Raw genomic sequence first — 23,702 nt, 5'->3', positions numbered from 1 at the left:
AGGAGCTTTGCTGAGAGCCCAGCAGAAACTTGCTGTCTAATTGGGAATTAGTAGCTTGAACCACAGAGGTGTCTCTACCATGAGAACAACCAAAAGCACATCTCTGCCATACTTTGCTAAATTTCTTGGCTCTGCTCGGAGCCCTGAGGCAAAAGAGTTTGTGAATGTTGTTCTTATAAGCAAGAATCTAAGCAAAATCTATCTTTTTCTCCCCAAGAATCTTCTGGGTTATAGCTTTCAATTAAAGCAGCAAAGTTAACAAACCAAACAAAAACTGCTTTAAGTAGATTCTTAATATGAAAGGAAGATTTAGGCATGAATGATTAATTAATTGTATGATGAGACATAAGCAGCTGAAAATAACATCGAAGAGCAGGATGAGCAGGGCCTCTTCACTAATAGGAACTGCTGTCTGTATGGTTTACAATGTTTTTATCACTGATAGCTGAACTGGCGTTGATTTGAGGCTAGAGCATGACCTGGGAGTCAAAGAAGTATGAGAAAAACATGTTTCTAACAAGATGTTTAGATTTCAAGGACTGACTCTGGAAATTAATATCAGAGAGGACCATGTCTGCTCTTTTTTGGTAATATTTTATCAACCCTTTCCCCAGTGGGAGGAACAAAAAAGATTGTGGCTTTGACTTGTATCTCCCCTACAGGGTTCACTCAGAGATCAAATCAAGGTACTGAGCTGTTGGCCTGAACTGAAAGCCTGTTTAAAGAGGTGTCTCAAAATAGCAGTTTCATTTTTGTTATGTGTTTGCTTTCTCTTTTTTTTTTTCTGAGTGGGTGGTTGCTATTCTGGTTGTTTCCTGCAGCATGGAGTGTTGTTAAGCTAAGGAAAGATGTGGTTGCTTCTCATTTTGTGTGCATATGAAGAAGCTGTGCTCCCCATTTCTCCCCCAGTCACACTGGGATGAACCTGGAGTGGCTCTTGTCTGCACCAGGGTGCACATCCAGATTTGCATCAGTGCAAAGGAGGGTGGAATTTAGTCCCACATGTGTTTTCTGGAGTCTGGTGAAAAAACTCCACAGAACATTTCCTGTATTGCATTGAAGGGATGGATCAAACCAGGTGCTTCATGTCTTAATTCCAGCTGAAGCTGGTGAGATCCAAGGTACTGAGTGTGGTGATGGAAATGCTTACTGTGCTGCAGGCCTGGGTTGACAGAGAGGGGGAGAACAGGTTGTGTCAGGAGTTGTGTACCTCTGAAGAAAAGCCACATCATGAGCCACACATAACTGCAGATTTCCTTAATCTGGGACCCTAAACACACTCCAGATTGATGCTTCCAGGGGGAAACATTTTCAGCTTCCAAGGTGTAAAATAGCACAGATAAGACCTGCTTTTTGATCAGATTTAGCAACTCTGGAAAAGGAGCACAAGTCTCCTATTTTAAATGTAAAATGACCTAAGTTTTTAAAATGGTCTAAACTTTCTTATTTGTAACTTGTATTCCTTTGATTTCTTGAGGCTTCTGCAGTGGAAGTGATGCTTGGGTTCCTAAATATCCTCCTTTGCTTTTCAGGTTTCAGTCTGATCTAAGATTTTCCTGACATCGTTATTTTTTCTTCTTTCACTTCCATTACTCTGCACTCTGTCCTTTCTTCCTCCCATTCTTCCCTCTTCCAGCTGCCATTTTTCTTTTTATTTACCCTCTACATAATTTTGGTTTATCCTTTTATTTTCTTCTTGTTTCTTCCAGTTCCATAATTGCTTTAATTTCCTTCTATTTTTTGTTGTCCTGCCTAGGACACTTCATTGTTCCACTCCTTGCTCCTCCACATTTTTCCTTTTCATTTACACATTAGTTATTTTTTTACCTTTTTGCTCATTTCCCTGCCTCCAAAACAAGTAGATTTGTACACACTGTGATTTTATAGCCCTGTCACTTCCACTTACTCATTTCTCTAGCTTTAATAAAGCCATGTGATAATTTCTATAGTTCTGCAAACCAAAAAAATCTTCCATGATTGGCAAGAGTTGAATTTCTAACACTTAAAAACCCAAGAGACAGCTGGGAAAGAAAGCATCTCACAAATATTGTTCTAAACCATCTTTATCCAATATCAAGAAACATTTAAAGGACATAATAGGAGTTATTTTTGCTTTTCATACCTCCTGAGTGACGGTGCTATTTGCCTACCTTTGATATTCCCTCATTAATTAGTCCTCAGGAAGAGAATATGTAAAACTCCATAAAGTAATGGATTGGGAACTAAGACTATCTGGGAATGTCTGGAGAAGTCAGAAGAGACATTCTGTCTCATGAGTGGGTTGCTAGACTTACCTCCAGGAGGGAATGCTTTTTTGATCTGCTGTGTGGTGGAAAGTTGCTTTATAATCTTATGCCTCAGTTTCTTTTTTTCCTGTTTATTTGAACTGTAGCATTTCTAGGCCGGGCACTGTTCCACCTCCTTACAATGTTTAGGATCATGATGCTTGAATTTACATAGTTTTGTTACTCTAAAAAAAAAACAACAAAAAACCAACCCAGAGAAAAGCAATGAGTTGACCTGGTTTCAATGCATATGGAATCCTAAAAAGTAAAATGAAATAGAAAATATCTTGTCTGGGATAAAATAATATTATTTTTTTTTTGTCAATACATTGAGGGAAATACAATTGAAGTAATACTGATTTGAAAAAGGTCCTCTTCAGAGTGCTCTGAGACTCTGCAGGAGGATGGGAAGCACTGTGTTTACTCAAAGTAGTAGGATGTGTGGGGAGTAACTGAGAAATAAAGACTGGTCCTATAAAAAGTAGGTATTGTTACTTCAGTGAAATAAATGTTTCATGAAGCCTTCTGAGAAGGCATGTTAATTATAGATTGTGATAGAAAATAATAGCAGAGTTTTGTCTTATGAGCTGAAATCCTGATACTTCAAGTAAAATATCCTATAATATACAGTACAGTTTAATGGCATACAACACTTCGGGTTTTTTTTCACCTTTTTGGATTCCAGGATATTGTAAAGTTACCTGGGAGTTGTGTACTCTAGGTTGTGTGATATAATTCCCATTATAAAAGTGAAATGAGAGCAAACACCTTTGCAGAGTGGCTGGGCTTGCTTTGATAAGGATTTGTAGAACTTTTTCTTTGGAACAGCGACTCAGGGCTGTGAAGGGGGGTAAATCCATGAGCACTTTAGGTCAGTGCCAGGTAAGGTTCTGCCACTGGGGGCAATTTTGTATGGACAAACTTTGCTGCTTGAATAAGGTCTGGGTCCCATGTGCATGGCCATGGGTGCCAGTGAAATATGGAGGGCTCATAGCTGGGGACAGACCTTCCTTTGATATCCCCAGACTGCAGCCCATGTTGGGAAGGAGTTTCACCCTGCAACTCCCAGTCCTGAGTGTCCTTACTACTCCCACAGGAGAACTCTTCCCTCTTCTTGCCTCTTAATAGGTGTGGTGTGTGAGAGGACAATTACCAAGGTTTGCTATATGAAATGTCTGTCAGCTGCTTTTGGAGCAGTTGATGATTGTGACTGTGCAAGACTAGAGGTTTATCATTTTAAAAGTAATTTGCTTTGGTTGAATTATGTTTATTGGACTTTCACTGGACAACCCCCCCACCCAAAAAAACCCCTCTTGAGTCAGGCAGTTTAACAAAATTCAGTTTCTTCCCATTTAACAGTAACTTTCAATTAATTATGGTTTTGGGAAATAAAGATGAACAATTGAACAAGTATTTAGGGAAGAACCCCTTGACTTCATTCCAGACATCTCTCCCCTTTCTTGATCTGCAGCACCCTTAATCCACATGGGGAGATGGTGGAGGTGGCGTGAGGGTTGGTGTGTTGACATTCTCTTTCCTTTGCTGCTCATTTTTTATTCAGCATCTCTGCATTGACTGCAGATTCCTCCTTCTCACCCTTTTCTCTCATTTGCACAGCCATCCTGCTCAGGTTGCTTCTCACCTGCTTTTTTCCTGGCCTGTTGGGCAGTGGTGATGTTCAGCTTGTGTCACTTTGATTAAGAACCCCTAACAGTAAAAACAACTCGGTGAAGGCACAGAGACCCAAACTCTGTGTGGACCTGCTTGGTGGCTGGCTGCTGAATGCCCCTGCCACCCCTGGATTCAGCAGTGCCAGGAGGAGCTGGGCAAGCCCGGTGTGTGGCAAACAGACAGCAGGGCCACTCTGCCAACATTTCAAGTGCATTCAAACAGCGCCTCTGTGATGTTGGGGTGCTAATAAAGCAGCAGGCAGATATGGCAGCATCATAGCATCTTACAGGGATTGCACAAAGTGAGAACCTGTGAGGTTTTAAAGGCTTTATGTTCAACTCTAATGTTGTGCCACATGTGTTTCTGGTATAATTGCCACCAAGCTGCCTTGGTGGCTGTGTTTAAGCACTGGTATCTGAACATTTCTGGACAGAAAAAAACTAACCAAAGCATAATTACAAATGAAGGAAATGTCTTTCAACGTGGCTTAGGAGTATTTCTTTCAATTTTTCCCCAGACTGCCTTTTCAAGGTGTGTCCTATGAACAGATATTCAGCCCAGAAGCAGTACTGGAAAGCCAAGCAAGCCAAACAAGGAAACCATACTGAAGCAGCACTGCTGAAGAAACTTCAAGTAAGAGACATCTGTATTTGTAATCTTATCTCAATCTGCAGGCTGTAGAATTACAATAGCACCAGAAAGAATAATAACAAGTGCCTTGAGAACCACTGTGATGGGTATTATTATGCCACCATAGCAACTCTATATTCTCCTTAGCTCTCCTACCTCCTGACTGGCATTTATGGCCCTTGGCCTGGTGTTTGTCTCACTTTGGGCTGGGGGTTTTGCCTTTGCTGTAAGCAAGGTAATGCTTTCAGAAATTTTATAAAGTAAAAATTGAGTTGTTAAAATCAGGGTGGAGCCCTGGTTTAAATAATACTGAAAATCCTTACCAGGAATTAGGCAGAGGAGTGGGCAAAGATGTCCTCAATGCTTTAGCTGGGGGATTCCTCAAAATTGTGTTTGTCCTTGCCTTCAGTCTAAGTGATTCTTTTGTGAACCTTTTTTGAGATTGTTTTTGTCTCAAATACAGCGTGGATGGATCAACTCATCTGTATCTGGCCTGATGTTGTAACTGAATGCATAGATTAAGTGAAAACAAGGTCCTGTCAAACCTGGATGACAGTTTTGTGGGCTGTGGAGAGGTCACCAGTGCTTCCAGTTAAAAAAAGCAAGGAAGGCACATGGTGTGTGGCCAGAGTTACACAGCAATTAGTGCTGGGAGTGGAGAGTTTGCTCTGTGGCTGTGTTTGACCCAGTCTATTGTGTTTAATTGTAACATTGCCAATTGTGAGCTACCTTTTTTTTTTTTGTTGTGAAGTCCATGTATTTATGTACAACTAAACCCCAACAAGTAAAAGGTGACGGTGAGAAGCTAATCATAAGCCATTTTTTTATCCTCTACAGGATCAAGTAAAGCACATGAAATTATTTTTTGGGCTTGAAACTTTTTAAAACAGTGTGCATCTCAGGTGTGACCCATAAATTGTGACAGAGTCCCTATTTTGGGTAATAAAAAAAATCCGAATCAGTGTCAGGATTTGGGTGCTAATATTTCCAGTGCAGTAATGCTTGTAGGTTGCAGGATTTAAATATGATGCTATTTCCTTTTTGCACTGTGTGTTTCAGGTACTTCTTTTGTAGAGTCTAAAGAAATAATCATTCTCTTGCAGCATGCAGCAGAACTGGAACAAAAGCAGAATGAAAGCGAGAACAGAAAGCTGTTGGGCGAAATTGTAAAATACAGCAATGTTATCCAGGTAAATCTAGTAAAATCCATCTGTCTTCACTGTTGGAAAGGAAGCAGTTGTTTCATTTCAAGGTTACAGTGAAAATTAACTATCTACTAATCTGGATCGTCAAGGGTCAGGTAAACAGAACTTGGTGAAGTTTACAATATTGTGCTTTTTCTGCCTTTTTCAAAGCCTACCAGAAGTGCTGCATATTCCTGTTTAAATAATATGTCATAATAAAAATTCCATGTGTATTTTTTGGTGCTGCAGTTTAGAATCTGAATGTAAATGTGTCTTTTATTTTCAAGAGTTATTTCAGAATCATGCTATGGAGGTACTGTGCAGCTCCTTTTAAATCATTGAAGTAATCTGTATCTCATGACATATAAATGAGACAGGAGTTAAGTTCTTAAGTGCAGTCCAACTTTTCTGTAATGGATGTAATTCCTGAAGGGCACACTGCAATGGACAGTTGCCCTGCTGTAAAATTGATCCTTGACACATCTCTCTCAATCTGAGATAGATCATCTGCTTTCCTAAACTGTAGCATACTTTAATAACTGCCTTCTAGTTATAATTTGTATTTATTTATATTTCTCATAGAAAATCTCTGCAGTGTGAAAGCCTGTGCCTCCTCTTTTGACTGGAGGGAGAAAAAGCAACTAAAAGCTGTACTATTTTCAAAAATTATTCTTTGTTCTCAGCTACTGCACATAAAAAGCAACAAATACCTCACAGTCAACAAGAGATTGCCAGCTCTGCTAGAGAAGAATGCTATGCGGGTGTCCCTGGATGCTGCAGGGAATGAGGGCTCCTGGTTTTATATCCAGCCCTTCTGGAAACTGAGGAGTGAAGGTGACAATGTAAGTGGAAATACTGAATGTGTTGAGAAGGGAGAAGAATTCCAGGAGACAATTTCTTCACTGCTGGACTGTCTCATAATGGATTCAGTTCAGGAAAGAAGAAGTTTGAAGAGTGATTGGGACTTTTACCTTTCATGTGTAACTGGAAAGTGTTACTAAATTATATGGTCTGGAATCTTGTGTTGCCACATTCAATCAAACTCTCTGAGCTTTGCTAAGTTTACCTTTTCTGTGTAGATTTACAAAGCTGATAAGAAATCATAGTTTATGCTAGAGGCTTATTTTTTAAAAAGGTTTTGGTTTTTTTTCTAAGTTTTGTGGCAACATTTTTTTCAAGGGGTCAGTGGAGAATGTCTCTAGGAAATACATCAGCTTTGTTTAAATCTGTATTCCCTTCTGACGTGAAAATGGTATCTATGACTGGAGCTGGGTTCATAGTCTGGAAAATCTTTTCTGGGTAGGTTTCAGCAGGAGTCTTGCATATTGATGAGAGGAGAAACGCACAAGAGAGCTCTTTGCTGCAGATCTGAGAGTTGTGCTGTGAGATCACAACTCCCTTCTTCGTTCTGTGGCTTGGTTAAGTGCCTAATTTGGGGGATTTAGATCTCCCTCTGAGAAGGCCACAGGATGATGAACTTGTGTGGTTTTTATATTGTAGACCTGGCTGGGAATATTTGGCTCCTTTCCCCTGTGCATAATCAGTGAAAGCCTTCTTAGGATTGCAGAAGGGAATGCCTCTTTTTTCATGTATTTTCTCTCATTAATTTTGTGGTTACCCAGCTCTTGGGATGCTCTCCAGGATGATGAGTGTGGCTGCTTGCAGCTCCTTTTGCAATCTGTTGTCAAGAGAAGAAGGATTGCATTCCCTACTCCTGCTCAAATATCCCTAGAGTCAGAATCTTTCCCTGCTCCACATAGTGATCAAAAGGGTATGTGAAAATCCTCCTTTTTGCCAAAGCCTGTTCCAGAGAAATAGAGCAAATATAGCCCTCAGGGGGGCCTCTGCATGGTTTTTCAGCTGAGGAAAACACATGTGGCTCAAACATTATCTTGGTACTACTTTTCCTTCTTTGGAGAGAAAAAAAGGTGACTTACTGTTTCGGCTTAATTTCTTGGAGTAATGTCAGTTCAGCATCTTTTAATTTCTCATGCCTGGAAAATAAGTGTGCATGTGTATCATGCTCTCCAGAGGGAGGACTTGGGATTCCCACCTGTCATCTGCAAAGCCACGGTGAGCCCTTACAGCTGAGAGCAGCAGAACCATCCCAGGCCTTCCAAGTCATCCTCAGTACCGCAGAGATTCTGATTCCATTTTCCACTGTCGTGCACACGTGAGGGTTTGGAAGCAGACCTGCTGATCTATAAAGATTGCAGATTGATGCAGTGATGGCAGTGGCATCCCATTCTACAGATCTCTTTCCTGGTCTGTTCCTATGGGATTTGTCTGACAGGCTCTGAGCTGTGGCAAACTGGCTTATTCCTAACTCGGGTTCCTTTGGAATGGGCTGCTACTCATTTTCAGATTCCACATTGCCTTTCAGAGCTGGCAACTTCCCATAGTAATTTACAGAGGGAATTTACAAAGGGAGGTTGTTTCTTGTTTCTACTAGGCACAAGCAGATTTGACTATTTTCTTTGCAAATTTCCAGCTATAAACATTAGGACAGTGGTAGCCCTCTCATAAGTGCTTTTGTACATTTCTACCTCTTCAACAGACACACAGACCAGGCAGTGTTTCACAGAGGACAGGAGTAGCAAGTGATGTGGGAAATCTTAATTTTCCTCTCACAAATGGAGGGTGGCTCCAGTCTTGTACCCACTACTTCTTTTCAGTTACTCCCAGACATGGAAACCTTTCAATTAATGGCATTAGCTTGGTGTATCAGGCTCCTACTCTGTTTAGAAACTTCACTGTTTTTTTTTAAGCTATATTTCTGCACTATAATGAGGAAATTCCCTAGAAAACATGTTTTAGGAAGTCTTTTAAGCAATAGGAATGAGTATTGAGTTATTGCTTAGATGGCTGCTACTCTGCCAGGTAGTGCAGGCAAGGTAGAGCTAAATATGCCATATATCCTAAAAGAAAAGGAATTTGATACATGAAGTCGCACAGAATGAAAAGGAATCTGATAAAGTGTGACTCTTCTGGTAAACAATCACAGTTTTTTAGTCTTATGAAATATTTTAGAACTTAGTTTTCTGAAAGAAGGTTAGTTTAGTTTCACTAGCAACTGATTAATTTTGCAAGTCAATGAAAGTAGTTAAAGAATATGACTGAACATTTACAGTAATTGGCAGAACTACAATATTTTCTGCAGACTTTTACTAAGTCTTCATCATTGTTGAAGCTGCTCTTCAATGGAAAGTAGGACTTATTAAGACTAGAGCTGGTTCCAGATGGACTGAACACCAAAATATGCCCTGATAGCAGGATTAGGGCTGTGCATTGCAGTTCAGTGATTTGCCATTATAGTGGGTTTTTTTCTTTTTAAATAAAATGCTTAATGATGTGATTGCTTAATGATTTAATTCTGATGGTCCTGGTGTACCTACAACAATTTTGAAGTCCTGATTCCACTTTGCAGGATGCAAACCTGATGGTATTTTGGTAATGAATTGTCTGGTCATAACTTCTTAAAACAGGCTGTAAGTAACGTCTGTGTGAAGCATGGCATGCAGGAATGTATTGCTTAAGAAATGTCTTATAGGCATCTGGTCATTATTTTGATTCTGTTAGTGAACTTGTTCCCATGACTTGGATCAAGTAGGATTTTCTGTGTGTGATCTGAGCATGGTGATACTGTCTTATGCTACTGTTTATTTTATTTGTGTTGATATAGAACAGGCAAACCTTCCTTTTTACCTCTGCAATGAGGGGGCCAAATTCACCTGCATTGAAGTTGCACAAGGCTGAACTGGGTTCAGCTTTTTCATCAGAAATGTGCTGATCAATGCAGAAAGTGTTTTGGTTTGTCTTGCAAAAGAAAGCATGGCTTGTGCAGCATTTCACGTAGTAAAAAAATCACATGTATCCACTTGTCTTTGTCTGTGTGTGCTCAAAATTGTGTGAACAGCATAAGCAAATCAGGACCCAGTGCCAACCAATTTACGTGGATTGTTATTTTTTTATTATTTATTTTTCTCCCTTCCAGGCATGAGTTGAATTCTCCATATGCATGTCTCATGCAGTTTTTAGGTTAAAGAAATTTTTGTATATCATAAGGAATTGCAGGAGCATGGGGAATTTGCTTGCAGGGAGCCAGATAGCAATTCCTCTTGTAGAGAGAAGGTCTCTCAGTTTTTATACCTGCTGCCTGTGCTGAGCTCAGACACCATTTAGGGAGCAACAGCAGAGGGGATGGAGTGTGCTCACTTCTTTCTGAATTTCCAGTGATTTCTGTGCCTTTCTAGGTTGCAGTCAAGCAGTCTGAATCACAGAACTCCTGAACCTGTCAGGACATTTACCAGCAGATGGTCCACAGAGCTGGGGGCTCATCATTACTTTCTGAGCTTTCTCAGGGATAAAGAGAACTTAGTGTAACTTTTGGATGAACTGAGCTGCTCCTGGCATTTGTAGATTCATATCTGTTTCATGGCCTGAAGTTTCTACTGAACTTGGGGACATGCTTATTGGGAATGCAAGTGTTCATTAGTTGGAAATTTTGAACCCAAGTGATTGCAGATTGTGAGGGAACAGACCTGATGTGTGACTTGTCCACAAATAAATTTGAGTGCCACGCCTAGAGCATGTGTTTGAGTAACTTTCTAAATATGCTGCATTACTTCATTTTATTGGCCAGCTACATAGGTCTAAATTGCATTTTATTTCTGACTTCCCAGGTTGTGGTGGGAGACAAAGTTGTTCTCATGCCAGTCAATGCAGGACAGCCTCTGCACGCCAGCAACATTGAGCTACTAGATAACCCTGGCTGCAAAGAGGTGAGTACAGGAGGGCAGGAGGGGTAACTGCTGATGGTTATAGAAAGGCTGAGGGAATTGGGATTATTCAGCCTGGAGAACAGAAGGCTTTTAGGGTGATCTCATTGTGGCCTTCCAATGCCAATAAAGAGCCCAGAGGAAAGATGGAGAGACACCCTTGACAAGGGCCTGGACAAGGGGAAATGGCTTCACACTGACGGAAAGAAGGTTTAGATTGGATATTAGAAATTGCTCTCTGTGAGGGTGCTGAGGCCCTGGCAGTGTTGTAAGCACACAGTTTGTGGTAACTGGGAGTGGGGCTGGGGCTGAGCCTCATCCCCAGTGGGTCCAGCTGTGCAGGACAGGTGAATGATATTGAAGGTAAGGAGCCATGGAGTGCCCAGGTGCTCTGACCAACCACCAAAGGGAACAGAGGACACACAGGTGCAATGCATGTAAGATAAAGTATAAGAGATGGTACTGAAGAACAATAAGGGGCTGCAGATACTTGAAGCCTTTTTTGGTATTGGTTGTGCCTCCTCCTGACAGCACAGGTTGCCCAGACAAGCTGTGGCTGCCCCTGGATCCCTGGCAGTGTCCAAGGCCAGGCTGGATGTGGCTCTGAGCAACCTGGGATAGTGGAAGGTGTCTCTGCCCATGGCAGGGGCTTGGAAGTGGATGATCTTTACATCCCTTCCAATCCAGACCATTCTGTGACATATTGTTCTTTACTTTTAACCAGAGCCCACAATAGGCTCAAAGCCAGCCTTAAAAACTGGTTCCTACTTAGCCTCAAAAACCCAAGATTAAATATTCTCACTGCAGTGATGTCCTAGCACTGAAAACTCTGTGAGGCTTCCTTGAGTATGTTAAACTCTGACTAATGTGAGAGTCAATCCTCATTCATCATTCCTTTGGGGATGTTCTTGGGAGGCTGTCAGCAAACAGAGCAGCATTTCCCCACCCAGTCTTCTCCAATATTACAATCATTAACACTTGAGAGCTTCAAGACCAATGTTAAGAACTGTACAGATATGTAGCTAAGCCATGTCCCCTGCCATCCTAGATGTGGTGTGGTCTCTCAGAAGAATGGAATGTCTCAAAAAAAACCCATCCCCATATACTATAATTGGATTTTTTTTCTCTAAAGGTAAATGCTGTCAACTGTAACACAAGCTGGAAAATAACACTGTTCATGAAATTCAGTAGTTACCGAGATGATGTACTGAAAGGAGTAAGTATGATTTTCAAATGGTTTTTTGAATCCAAAAAGTCTTACTGTATTTGACTGTAAAGAAATATTACCTGGTGAATAAAAGAAGAAATAAGGACTTTATGGAGATGTTCAAAGTGGTATTACAGGCTTATAGATGACAATAATTGTAATAAGACAATGTAACTTTACATGCTGAGGTATTGTAAAGAGATAATTTAAATTTTCATTTTAAAGATAAGCTTAATTTGTCCTCCCATGTTCTTTAATAAATCATTATCAGTGGCTATTTTTTTTCAATAGGTGTCACGGTACCAGCAGTTTTTGAGGAAGAATTTGAAAGGGAAGTGTTATATTTGTGTAGACCCATTTAAGGATAGTGTATCAAATCTTGGAGAGAGGCAGGAGGAAACAAAAATTTTTCCAGCAGAAGAAAGAGAGAGTGGGTGTTGGTGTTGATTGTAGAGTAAAAGTGATAAGATAATACAATGTTAGAAAGATCTCTTCACTTCCCTTAAATAGCAAGAGAGATTAAAATGAAAAAATCAATTTGGTAAAGTTAAGTAGAATTAAAAATCACCTTTAGGTTAATTTTTGCCTACTCTTCATTGTGGTGCTTTCCCAAAAGTCCGTGGGTCTCCTGCAGGACTGAATTATCCCATCTGATTTCCAGACTTGGTACTAAGATTGAATGCTCTTCACTTGGTACCTGCTCCAGCAAAAGGAAGCTCAGAAATATTTTCTTCCTGTCAGCTCTCCTGACATCACTGGAGCTGTTACAAACAGAAAAATAGTCTGGAGGCTTTGCCTACCATTTAATAGTGTTTCTTTTTCATATTTCTTTAGGGAGATGTTGTGAGGCTGTTTCATGCAGAGCAAGAGAAGTTTCTGACCTGTGATGAATATGAGAAGAAACAACACATTTTCCTCCGCACTACGTTACGTCAGTCAGCCACGTCTGCAACGAGTTCTAAAGCACTGTGGGAAATAGAGGTGTTTTTTTCTTCTTTTTATAAATATTTTAGAACCTGAAGGCCAGGGCTCAGAAAAAAAACTTCAGCACAACATGAGTCATTCAGAGGCTCCTGATATCATCACACACCTCCCTGTAACTATTATTGTTTCATGAAGCGGTTTCTGTAGGATGAACCCTGACAAGCTGCTTTATTGCTCTGTGTGTGTGGAGAGAGGAGGCTTTCTTACTATATTTTCCTGCACTAAAATGAGGAAGAGTCAAATTTCAAATTCAGACTTGACGTAAATGGTGTGATTTTATCAAAGCCAATCAAAGGACACTCGCCTCTCCTGAGTTTTGAGTGTTTACGTTTAACTTCATATGCAGTATAAGAAATGGAAATCCATGGCTGACAGGAAATCCCCCAAACATCACACAGCACATCAACATTTGTTTAAAGTGGACCTGAATAAAGATGGTCTTGTGAATGGGGATGATTTTGAGAAGGGAACTAGCAAATATTTTTGTTCAACTAAGAAACATAGGAAATTGGTAGGTCTCAAATCCTTGCTATGACAATAATGTAACTCCTATACCCAAAAGATCTTGTGCGATGAAAAAACTTTGTGCATATAGAACAGTCTTGAGAAAAGTTGATTTTTTGTCTGGGTGAGGATTGTGTGGACTTACTAGAGATTACTCCTTGAAGGAGACAGACAATGCTAGATTTGAAGAAAGCAAATGACCTTCAGCTCAGTTAAGGGATAAAAGAAATAACCTGTGGTATTTCAGATGATTTGAGGATATATCACTTGAATGAATTTTTTTCAGAAGCTCCTAGTATTGACAATAATAGAGCCGGTATTATTGGTAAAATAATGTATGATGGTTTGACTTCTGCTTTTAAGTAGTGCCTAGTGTAGAACAGCTCTCCTTACTTTCTTGAGCTGCAGATTCACACCATGTCACTTAAAAGCAAAATCTGGCTCATCATGTTTGCAGGCAATAAATTAATGAAAGCACAAAAAGTAATAGAGTGTTTCCTGGCACTTGGCAGAAAGTAAATGTAGTGTAGTTGTTATCTATGGTGAGCTTCATGTAAGCACAGAATTCCTGTCTTTGGCAGGCTGTACTGATGTTGCTTGCATATTTTTTATTAGGAGTGAGCTGCAGGAAATATCAGTGACCTGAGGTATGATCTTGAGGAGTAGGATTAAAATCTAAATTCTTCTTTTAGGTTGTCCACCATGACCCTTGCCGGGGAGGTGCAGGACAGTGGAATAGCTTGTTTAGATTTAAGCATTTGGCAACTGGAAACTACTTGGCTGCAGAGGTAAGAATGCCAGTTAAACAAGTGCTTGTGTGCTGCCTAACCAAGTCCTGCTGGTTCAGAACTGCTGGAGCAGGTGGGTCTGCAGTGTAGATCTTCACAAAGATCCCACCCTGGCCCCCTGCTGGGTCCTACTTTATTGCTGCACCCGGGGATTGCTGGGCAAACACTGCTGTTAAATATCCACCACGTTTATACTGAAAACCCTTGGGTTCATTTATCTCTGCTCCTGTTTGCCCTTGATTTTTGGAGTGGTGTTGTGACTCTGTCTTGGTGTCAGGCGAGTTCATTGTGATTATCTAGGCTTCAGGGTTCTGCTGTTGAAGTCTTGCCTTTTGACTAAAATTTGAATAAAGAAAAATCTGAGGAAGTCTCTGCCCCTTTTGATGGAATGGAAGGTCCCAGAGGAGAAGGAAGATCTTGCAACTTGTCTGGTTGCTATCTGGTACTTTGTATTAAGGCAAGAGTATTGTGACTCCCTGAAAGAGCAGCTTAATATATTTTAAGACTCCTTAAAAATAAAATATGGCTATTGGCAAACTGGAATACAGCAGATAAATACCAATTGTATGAAATGGTGCAGTCTTGGATATTTTAATGGTTGCAATAAGCTGTGAACTTTGAGTCATATCTAATCCATATTAACACAGGGCTGTGTACAGATTTTATCAATGGAGTTAAAAGTAGGGCTTTTTTTTCCACTGATTTAGTTAGGATTGCTTATTTTAACTTATATTTTGAAATATGAGTGCAAAAATTGACTGCAAGAAGAAAGTTATAAATCATTATATATTAGGGAACTCCTGAAAAAGGACTTGCTGGAGTTGATTTACAGCAGTGCAACTTCTGTATGCAGACAACTCCTTAGTATTCCCAGAGTGCTGCTTTTGTGTTCCAGCTCCTCTAACAGCCTGCACTGAATTCAGAGGAAGAACAAACAGGAGCTATCAAACATTCATTTATTCCTAATTATGTCAAGGCCACTATCAAAACATAAACAGTGGACTGCTAATAATAGCTAATAACAGCTAATTTTCAAGAGGCAACCAGTACTCCCACCTGAGAATTGGGAGTATTTTTCTTTCTGCTTACAGTGTGGGATGCTCCTAGTAGGAAGATTTTACTAGCTGGGCTGATGGAGAGTCAGGAAAAGCACTGAGCATACTGATGGGCTTCCTTCTTCCACCAGGGGATCTGTCTGGGGGATTTTTAGGTGAAAAATCTTCAAGTGAAGAGGTGCCATGGTGCACTCAATGTCAGACCTGAGCTTAGGTCCTTTCTACCTCTGGAAAAGAAATTTCCATCAGACAGACTGGTAATATGGAGAATACAATTAACAACAGTGTAGTGAGAGCTGGAAGTGCTTTTGGGTTGAACAGAGGTGATCTGTTGGGACTGGAGACCTGCATTAGTGACTGGAGGTCTGCATTGGTGACTGTGTCTGTGAGGTGTAAAATACCAGTGGTGGAGATATTAAATGTACTGCTGTGATAAAACCCTGTGAACTGTGTTTTGCACAGTTCATATGTCAGGCACAACACACCAGCCAGCCAGACACGTCCAAGATTTATGAACAGGCAGGCAGACACCTCGTGTGCGTGACCTAACTTTAAATCAATTGGGCAAAGCCTATGAACACTTATCTGTGCTCTGGCAGCACCGGGAGATTACTCATGGTATGGATTATCAACAGCGTCACACATTGCCATGACCTGATTTTGTTTAAGCCTCCTTGATAAAGGTATCTAGAGTGGAATAAAAAGTACAAGCACAAGAAGAAAACTCAGAAATCTTTTAAGCATTCTGCTGTTGGCTAATGATGCAATTGCTGTCACAGTTTGAGCTGTTGTAAATTAGGATAAATCACTGTTTATAACTGTCTTTTTTTCTTACTTCATCCTCCCTTAAATCAGCTTGATGTGTGCTGTGGAGGCTTCTGTAGGGGAGTTTTGTATGGGGCAGCTCTCAGACAAGGAACAGAAGTATCCTTCACCTGGGTGCCTCCCTTTTCTCCTCTTACACCTTGTGTGAGCAGCCTGTGCCTTCTCTTTTCCTTGGAGTCCTTCTGTGCCAGATGTAACTTGTCAGTCGAGTCTGGGATTGGTGGCTCACTACTGAGCCTTGTTGTGAAGGGGTGCCCCTGCAGTTTAAGGCTGGGGGATGATCTGGAGACTAAGAAAATTGAAGATGCTTGCCACAGAGAATGAAAGAGTTTAAAACTGATAAAGGTGTTTCAATACTAGAGTAAGCAAATTAATAAAATTGAGGCAATATTGTTGTTCACTAAAAAAAATTCCAAAACATAGGTGAGTACTTGTAGATCTAATTGTTATAAACTTGAGAAGATGAAGTTAGTATGTGTAAATCCTCAATTCCATGTTCCTTAGAAGTGTACAATCAGTTGCCCAACTTTTGTTGCCTTTTGAAGACCTCTGGTATCTCTGACTTCTGACACAGTCTCAAGTAGTAGTATTTCCTTTAATCCTCTTTCCACTTATTTAGCCTAATTTTAATTACTGTGCTTTGAAATTTTCTAAGACCTACTAATACCTTAGAACAACTTAGATCTTTCTCCCAGACTCTGGGCTGAAGGTGAGCCACTCTCAAAGACCCACTGCTGAAGGAGTCACAGTGGGAGACACTTGGTGATTCCACACACCTGCATTGCCATTCCTCTGCTGCTCTGTGCACCCTGGGTCACTCAGTGTCTCTGTGTGCTCTCACACAAGCACCTAAGACACAGGAGGAATATACTGAAGTGAGGTGTTTGATGATAAGATTTGGGACATTGGAAATCTGGGTAGCTGGTAATGATGTCTGACATTAGGAAACCTTAAGCCACAGGCTTAGACATTGCCAAAAAAGTGGAACTGAATAGTTAGCTGAAAAATTGGAAAGAGAAATTGTCTTCCTTGGAGACAGCAGGAGTTCTGCTGTTAGTGTCACAAGGGCTTGTTTTCTCCCAGAAGAGCTGAGCCAGATCTTCAGCAGGAGATTTAGGCACTAAGCCACCAGCTAAGATCCAGGCTGCTGAGTTTCATTCTCAGAACAGTTTTATTCCCATCTTCACAGAGTCAGCAGTCTCTTAGAAAAAATTCTGCTGAAGACCCTTTTTATAGCTCTAGTTACAGGAAAATGACTCAAGTTATTTTGAAGCTTTACATTTATAAAGAGAGGCTGTAAGGTTAGGTGAAAATTGGATGTTTCAAAGTAACAAAACTGTTCCCAAAAGTCTTTTCAGTGCATGTAGAAGGCACCCAAAGCTATCTGTGTGTGTGTGTGTGGGAGTGAGCTGCAGTTTGCTTGAATAGCTTTGCAGATGCTTCAGGTTGCGACCACACACAGCTGTCCCTTTCTCATGAACACACATAACCTTTTCAATATTCTAAATTGCCAAGATAAAAGTCACTTTGAACTGAGTATCAGCTTATCAATTGTGCTGAACCAAAACATGCACTTTTAATATTGTTCTCCACATGTATAGCAGCTCTGGTTCTGTGATTTCTAAACTGGGCAATTCATACTAAAACTATAAACACTTGTTTTATGAGGCTGTTAAACTGATACGTGTGTCCACACACAAGAAAGGCAGGATAAGTCTGTTATTTCATATTCAACTTCTCAGGTGTGGCTAAAATAATTACAAAATATATCTGCCTCTATGAAATCACATCTTGGTCTCAGATATACCAGTAGACAATAGATAAGCCACAGAACATTGCTTGTGAAACCTTGTGAGCATGTACATAATCACTGTGCAGAATTTGTAAGAAAAAAAAATGTGTTAATTCTGTTCTACTTAGCTGAAGAGATTAGGTATGAGATACCTTGACCAAAATATGGTAGTAAATGTAGTGAGGTCTTTAACATCAAATTAGCTCCACTAAACTCAGTGAATTAAGGCAGGTAAAATTGCAGCCTGAATGTTCACATTCTATGCTTCTCCAGAACTCTGGCCATAAGCAATTACTGCTGTGGTAAACAGGAGAGGAAGAGTTCTCCTTCCTCTCTCTGAAAGAGTGAAAGGGCAGGGCTTAAGCTGTAAAATGGATCAACTCTGATCAGAGTTTTGTTCTAAACTTTGTTCTTAAAATTCTGCCTGAAACACCCTTCCAGCTTTAGGAGTATTTTAGCACTAAAATACTCTTTTGAAGGTGGGAATTATTGAATCCAGTTGGGCTGGGCCAGCACAGGGTTACACACACATGAGATTAAATGACAATTAGATGAATATTAATTGAACAGGAAGTCCAGTCCAATTTGCAAGGCTGTAGTTCAGTGGTGAAGCACTGCAGGGGCAACACAGGCTTCAGAAATGTCCTTTTTCCTCAGGAATTGGATTGTGCAGACAGAAGGTGCTGTCCCTGAGGTGGTGTTGGCATGGAATCCAGGGCACAGGGAAGAGGGAGTAGTTTGTGCTGGAACAGGGTCACTGAGCTAGGGCACCAGAGCAGAGTGCTTGGGTTAACAGGGACTGCTGAAGCTTTGCAGGACTGTCAGCTGATTTTCACCACATTGTGGTGTAAACCTCATGCTGAGAACTCTTGGATTAATGGTCAGTAGGAATTACTTGTATTTCTCTTGTCTTTCTTGAATAAATTTCTTCCCATATTACCTCACTCTACTTTTCAGCAAAATTGCCTCAAACTGCCCCTTTCTTTTCAGAGAAGCTTATGTACATCATTCCTTTCAAATTGGGAATTGCTGTTAAATTTTGCTTTTACAGTCCATGGCAGGGGCTTGGAACTAGAGGATCTTTAAGATCTCTTCCAATCTAAACCATTCTGTGATTCTCTGATTAAAAATATTAGCCTGCCATGTTATAGCATGTTATATATTGTTATGGCATGCATTTATGCAGATGGAGAGGGCTATACCCTTCATAGTAAATTTAAGCCTGTTGTAATACTCACTTGATTTGGATCATGGTGGAGATAGCTGAGTACATGCTTAAGTTAACATTGAGGAAAAAATAATCTCCTGCCTTCTGAATAGTAAAGATTGTTACAAGAATCCTACAAGAATAGAAGACAAAACATTTAAAGAGATTTCAAGAAAGATTACATAATTGTATGGATAATAGTATACTCAGCATTAGCTAAGATAAAAGTAATGTAAACGGCAAATCAATTCTTCAACTTTAGGCTATAAACCAGGATTAAACTCCTGGCACCCTCAAGAAACTGTCTCTGTAGTTTTATGGTCTTCCACTTCCTTAAACTGCTGGAAAATGGAGTCCTGCATAGGATGTTTTATTAAGGCATCTGATATTGATTATTTGAAGTCCATAATTTAGGCCTTTTGCTATCCACTTGTTGGAAATTGGATTACTGCTAGAGATGTTTTATTTGGGAAGTAACAATGGAACCACAGCTTGCCAGTATAATTTTATTTTCTTTTTTGGGTGATATGGAAGCAAACCTTTGCAGAAGGACTTGTTTGTGCCCTAGTCAGGCAGAGAGGGAGAACATAATGTTAAATGTTCTGTGGTTCCTTCTGCCTTCAGAAGACTGAGGCAAGTAACAAATAAAATAACAATGGTCTTGTTTAACTGAGATATGAGCTACCCTTTGCTCAGGGAACAGTTTGTAAACCAGAGAAGATGCCAGGAGATGGCAGCATCTACCAAGGCCTTCACACACATCTCCTCACAGATTTCATTCCTTGCTACTATGGGACCTCTTCAGCTGGAGATTGCTTCAAAATCTCACTATGGGGCTGTTCTTTCCCAGCATCTCCTGATTAAATTTTAGCCCAGCATTCAGATTATTTTCTGTCTGTTTGTCTCTGTGATTAAACAGTCTCATTTGAAAAAGGGTTTGCCAAGGTGACAGGGTAAACTCGGCACTGGAAGCCTTATTTCAGTTTTTCACTGTCTTGTAGGAGTGTGGGTTTATTCTAAAGCTCTGTAAGGAGTGAAGGATATTTTACAGCTATGCATGAAGAGATGGAAGAGATCCAGAGGAGAAGGATGGATTACTGATTTACAGAGCCAGCCTGACCTGTTCTGCAGACTTGGATATGGCTTTTTAAAGTGACAGATCTAGAGGTCCATTTAGCTAAACCCAGAACTAGATTTCTCCAAGGTTTTTAAGAATCTTGAGAATGCAGCTAAATTTCTTGACCTGACTTGTCTTGACTGATGGAATCTGTCAGTGTGCAAATACTTTCATATTGGAATCTCAGAGCAAAGTTTTTTCCCCCAGCCAACTCACTTGCAATTGTGACTTGTAAGAGAGTTTTGGTCTTGCCTGAAGCTGGCTGGACTGGGGTGATGTTTGTACAAGCTTTAGAAGTGAGAAAGTACAAATATGTTAATGCAGCATTTATTGTCATTTAGTCATTACAAGGCCTAATTATGTTATTAAAAAATCTATCCTCTGTTTTGGTGTCTTCCAAAACAGCAAATATAGACATGTGGTCTGTTCTTAAGTGCATTATTATTATTATTATTTTTTTTTTTTTCCAAGATCACTTGAGAAGATTTTATTAAATTATTTATTTGTGATGGTTGATGGAGGTTTCCAAGCCCTCCCCCTTTGGTTTTTTTGTTTGTTTGTTTTTGGGTTTTTGTGTGCCTGTGGTTTTGGTTTTTTTAACAGTAGAAATGTCAGTCATTTCTAACTCAATCATCCCTAGTTACTCCTGTGAGGACCACTAAAAGGCATAACAGGGTATTACTATTTAGAACATCACTCTTAAAGAAAGGGGGATGCTTTCTTTTATATAACACAGCTTGACACGGGGCTGCTGAAGCTCAGACTAAGGTTATGGCCCAGCATCCAAGTAACATTAAAGGATTTTTCTTTCTTGTGACTTCCTCTGCAGAATGGGATATGTCTGAGTGGGGCTGAACACTGGTTTCAGGTTCTCTGCCCTTCTTCCCTGTAGAAGAAATGGTATTTCCCAGTTACCACTCACAATATGCAGCTACTTAGGCTGCTTGTGTGAGACCTTTAAAATCTGTGCTGATTTAGGCACGGCAAAATGCTGGCGTGCCATTGCTTGCACAGCAGCTGGAAATGCCATCAAGATGATCTTTCTTCTGGTGATGAGGGTGAAAAATCGGGACAGGAAGGTATTGGGGCTGCTTCTCATTCCTGTTTTTGACTAGCAGGGGGGCCTGGAGCAGACAGAAAGGTTCAGCTTTCCCAGTCCTCCCTGGAAACTTGTCTGATCTGCTAAGACATGGCTCGTGAGAAAAATACAATCCTGAAAGAAAAGTCCTTTTAAGATTTTAAAATAATGATCACATGATGATTATCAGGAGCTCTGTGCCGATGCTGAGGAGCAGTTGGAGTTTATCGAGGTAGAGTTGTAGCCAGTCTTTGTTTGTCAAGTTAATAAGATGGCAAAAGTCCTTTGAATGCCACTGAAAGTCTTTGAAATTGTGCAAAAGTCCTTTGGATTTATCGAAAGCTAATCAGTATGACATTAACGAAGAACAAAGCAAGCCTAATGAAGATGAAAGATTTGAAAAGTGGATTATTTTTCTTTTGTCCTGGCTTTTCTTCCCCGAAAGACTTGCCCTTGTTGACTGGGTAACAGGCTGTGTGTTAACAGGCTGGTTATCACATTGAAATGGGGACTGTTTGAGTGTGTTGAATTAGAGCCTTTTATTCTTTGTCTGTCAGGGTTTCCTTCATAAATGCAGGTTTTAATCAATTCTTTAAAATGCTCATTTAGCTGAAATTTGGCAATCTAATTCTTCCTCTGGCAAGATGCTTTAAATATCCTTTACCTAGTCAACAAAATTTGATTAAAATCAGCATGGGTGTTTCCTTTCCCCAAACTCCTCTCTCTCCTTCTTAATTGAGTGTCCAAAAATAGCCTGTTTAGGTACTTTCCATGCATTCCTCCAAGAAAACAACATTCAGTAGAAATGTGGAGTTTCAAACTTCTTGGATTGTAAAGGATATCTGACTATGTGAAGATGCAAAAATAAAATTAAAGCCAGGAACTGACCTATGAGATGATCTGGACAATAGGAGAACCCCAGGAAATTATGCACTGTAGACTTGTGAGGTTTGAAAACTTTAAGGTACAACTTTGAGTAGCTTAAATCAGTAGAGATGACAGAGCCTGGAACTTCTGGTGCTCAATCTACTGGAATCCTTCTCAGGATTAGCAGGTTACTGGCATTCTCTGAGCACCAAATACCAGAAGTATGCACATAAACACACAGAGATGAAAGTTGCCTTCCTGCTATGCAGACTTATAGATTTTGTAAAGTCACTAGGCAAAAATTCAGGAATGAGATTTCTTGCCTATCCATGTGGTTTTAACCAGAAATAAAGACTTTGTCTATACCTCAGTTCTCCATGTGTAAAAGCTGACTTCTGAGTTTGTCATACATACTTTTTCCTGGGGGTCTTCTGCTGCTCCCACAGGATGAGGATGTTGATGTATGTGTGCATTCAGACATCTAATCTTTACACATATCACTATATACTAAGGCTGAGCCTGAAATCTGTCCAAGAGACACCAATTTGTATACTCGGGAGGAATATACACCAATTTTTATACTCGGGAGGACTACCTGCAGCACTGACTCTGACCTTCAGGCTCTCTCAGCTGCCCTGTGTGGATCACAGTTTGTGAATTTGGTTTCTTGAAGAGGAGTACAACTAAATGCTATTTAAATGTAGATTTAAAAGAAGATATTGCCTTCTCTGTAGTTGCAAATCTATCTCTAAACTCCAGAACTCTCAATGAAAAACTTTTTGTGGTACCTTTTTCTTTCCTGTTCTCGGTAAGGTGTAAAATGACTGTACCTGAGTTTGTTGAAAAACAAGCAGCAGAGGATTAGAATTTCTGGATTGTTCTTTACTGGAAAATAAGCTGATGGAAATATACTCAAAAAAAAAAAATATATAATAAATCTATTACAATAATTAAACAAATACACTTGCTTAAGCTTTGCAGTTTGCAGTTCTTCTTGTTCTTTGTGTGTATTGGCTGCATGCACCTTCCAGTGGCATTTTGCAGGAATATTTTCTGCTGTGTTTTAGGTACGATTCAGTAAACTGAAATTTCAAGACATCCAATGACACAAAACTTAAAAAGTGTTGAGCTTTATTGAGGCCTGTTTTAGCATAGCATTCTTACAATTTTCTGCAGGTGTTTAGAAAGTATTTGATTTTGTTTGTAGCAAGATAAAAATATTGATGTTATTTGCAAGGCTTCTTTTGTTTTGTCAATTTGTTGAAGAATGTGGAAGTGATCTTGCATCAATCAGAAAAAGCAATAGGTTTTGGAATTCTGAGACTCTCATTGTGTCCTTAGGTCATTCTGGGCTGGGATATTGAAAGGGACTCAGAACAGGTATAATATGACACACAACACTAGATGATTTATGCCCCTTCTACCTGGAGAATGGAGCATGGGATAATAGCTACTGGTCTGTTTTTCAGAAACCCTCAACACCAACAATCTCAGTTGAAATGAAAATGAAAGTGGCAACTGCTGACCAGAGCTGAAAATGGGGCCATGGATGTCAGCCTGAAAACTGAGTTCCATCATGTTTACGGTTTAATGTCAGCATCTCAAAACTTTCTCTAAACAACATATTTTTGGTTTTATTATTTCTGTAACAGCAGGGCAAGAAAAAACATCATTAAGGATGTACTTGATTTCTGACCTGAGCCTTCTGTTGCAGTCACCCTAAGTCCATA

At 40.0% G+C, this 23,702-nt stretch overlaps 1 protein-coding gene across 2 annotated transcripts in view; it reads left to right on the top strand.

Moving 5' to 3' along the window:
• The window catches only part of ITPR2 (inositol 1,4,5-trisphosphate receptor type 2), a 240,615-nt gene that overhangs the window by 30,899 nt on the left and 186,014 nt on the right, over window positions 1–23,702 (top strand). For both annotated transcript variants that reach the window (XM_021538671.3, XM_021538669.3), the window contains exons 3-9: window positions 4,474–4,589; window positions 5,690–5,776; window positions 6,454–6,612; window positions 10,453–10,551; window positions 11,681–11,764; window positions 12,590–12,736; window positions 13,936–14,031. In XM_021538671.3, the coding sequence (XP_021394346.1) occupies window positions 4,474–4,589; window positions 5,690–5,776; window positions 6,454–6,612; window positions 10,453–10,551; window positions 11,681–11,764; window positions 12,590–12,736; window positions 13,936–14,031 (788 nt within the window). The remainder of the gene's footprint in view (window positions 1–4,473; window positions 4,590–5,689; window positions 5,777–6,453; window positions 6,613–10,452; window positions 10,552–11,680; window positions 11,765–12,589; window positions 12,737–13,935; window positions 14,032–23,702) is intronic.

The sequence above is a fragment of the Lonchura striata genome, chromosome 5 (assembly GCF_046129695.1).
Source record: "Lonchura striata isolate bLonStr1 chromosome 5, bLonStr1.mat, whole genome shotgun sequence".
In the NCBI taxonomy this organism is placed as follows: domain Eukaryota; kingdom Metazoa; phylum Chordata; class Aves; order Passeriformes; family Estrildidae; genus Lonchura; species Lonchura striata.
This window is presented reverse-complemented; position numbering and strand designations above follow the sequence as displayed.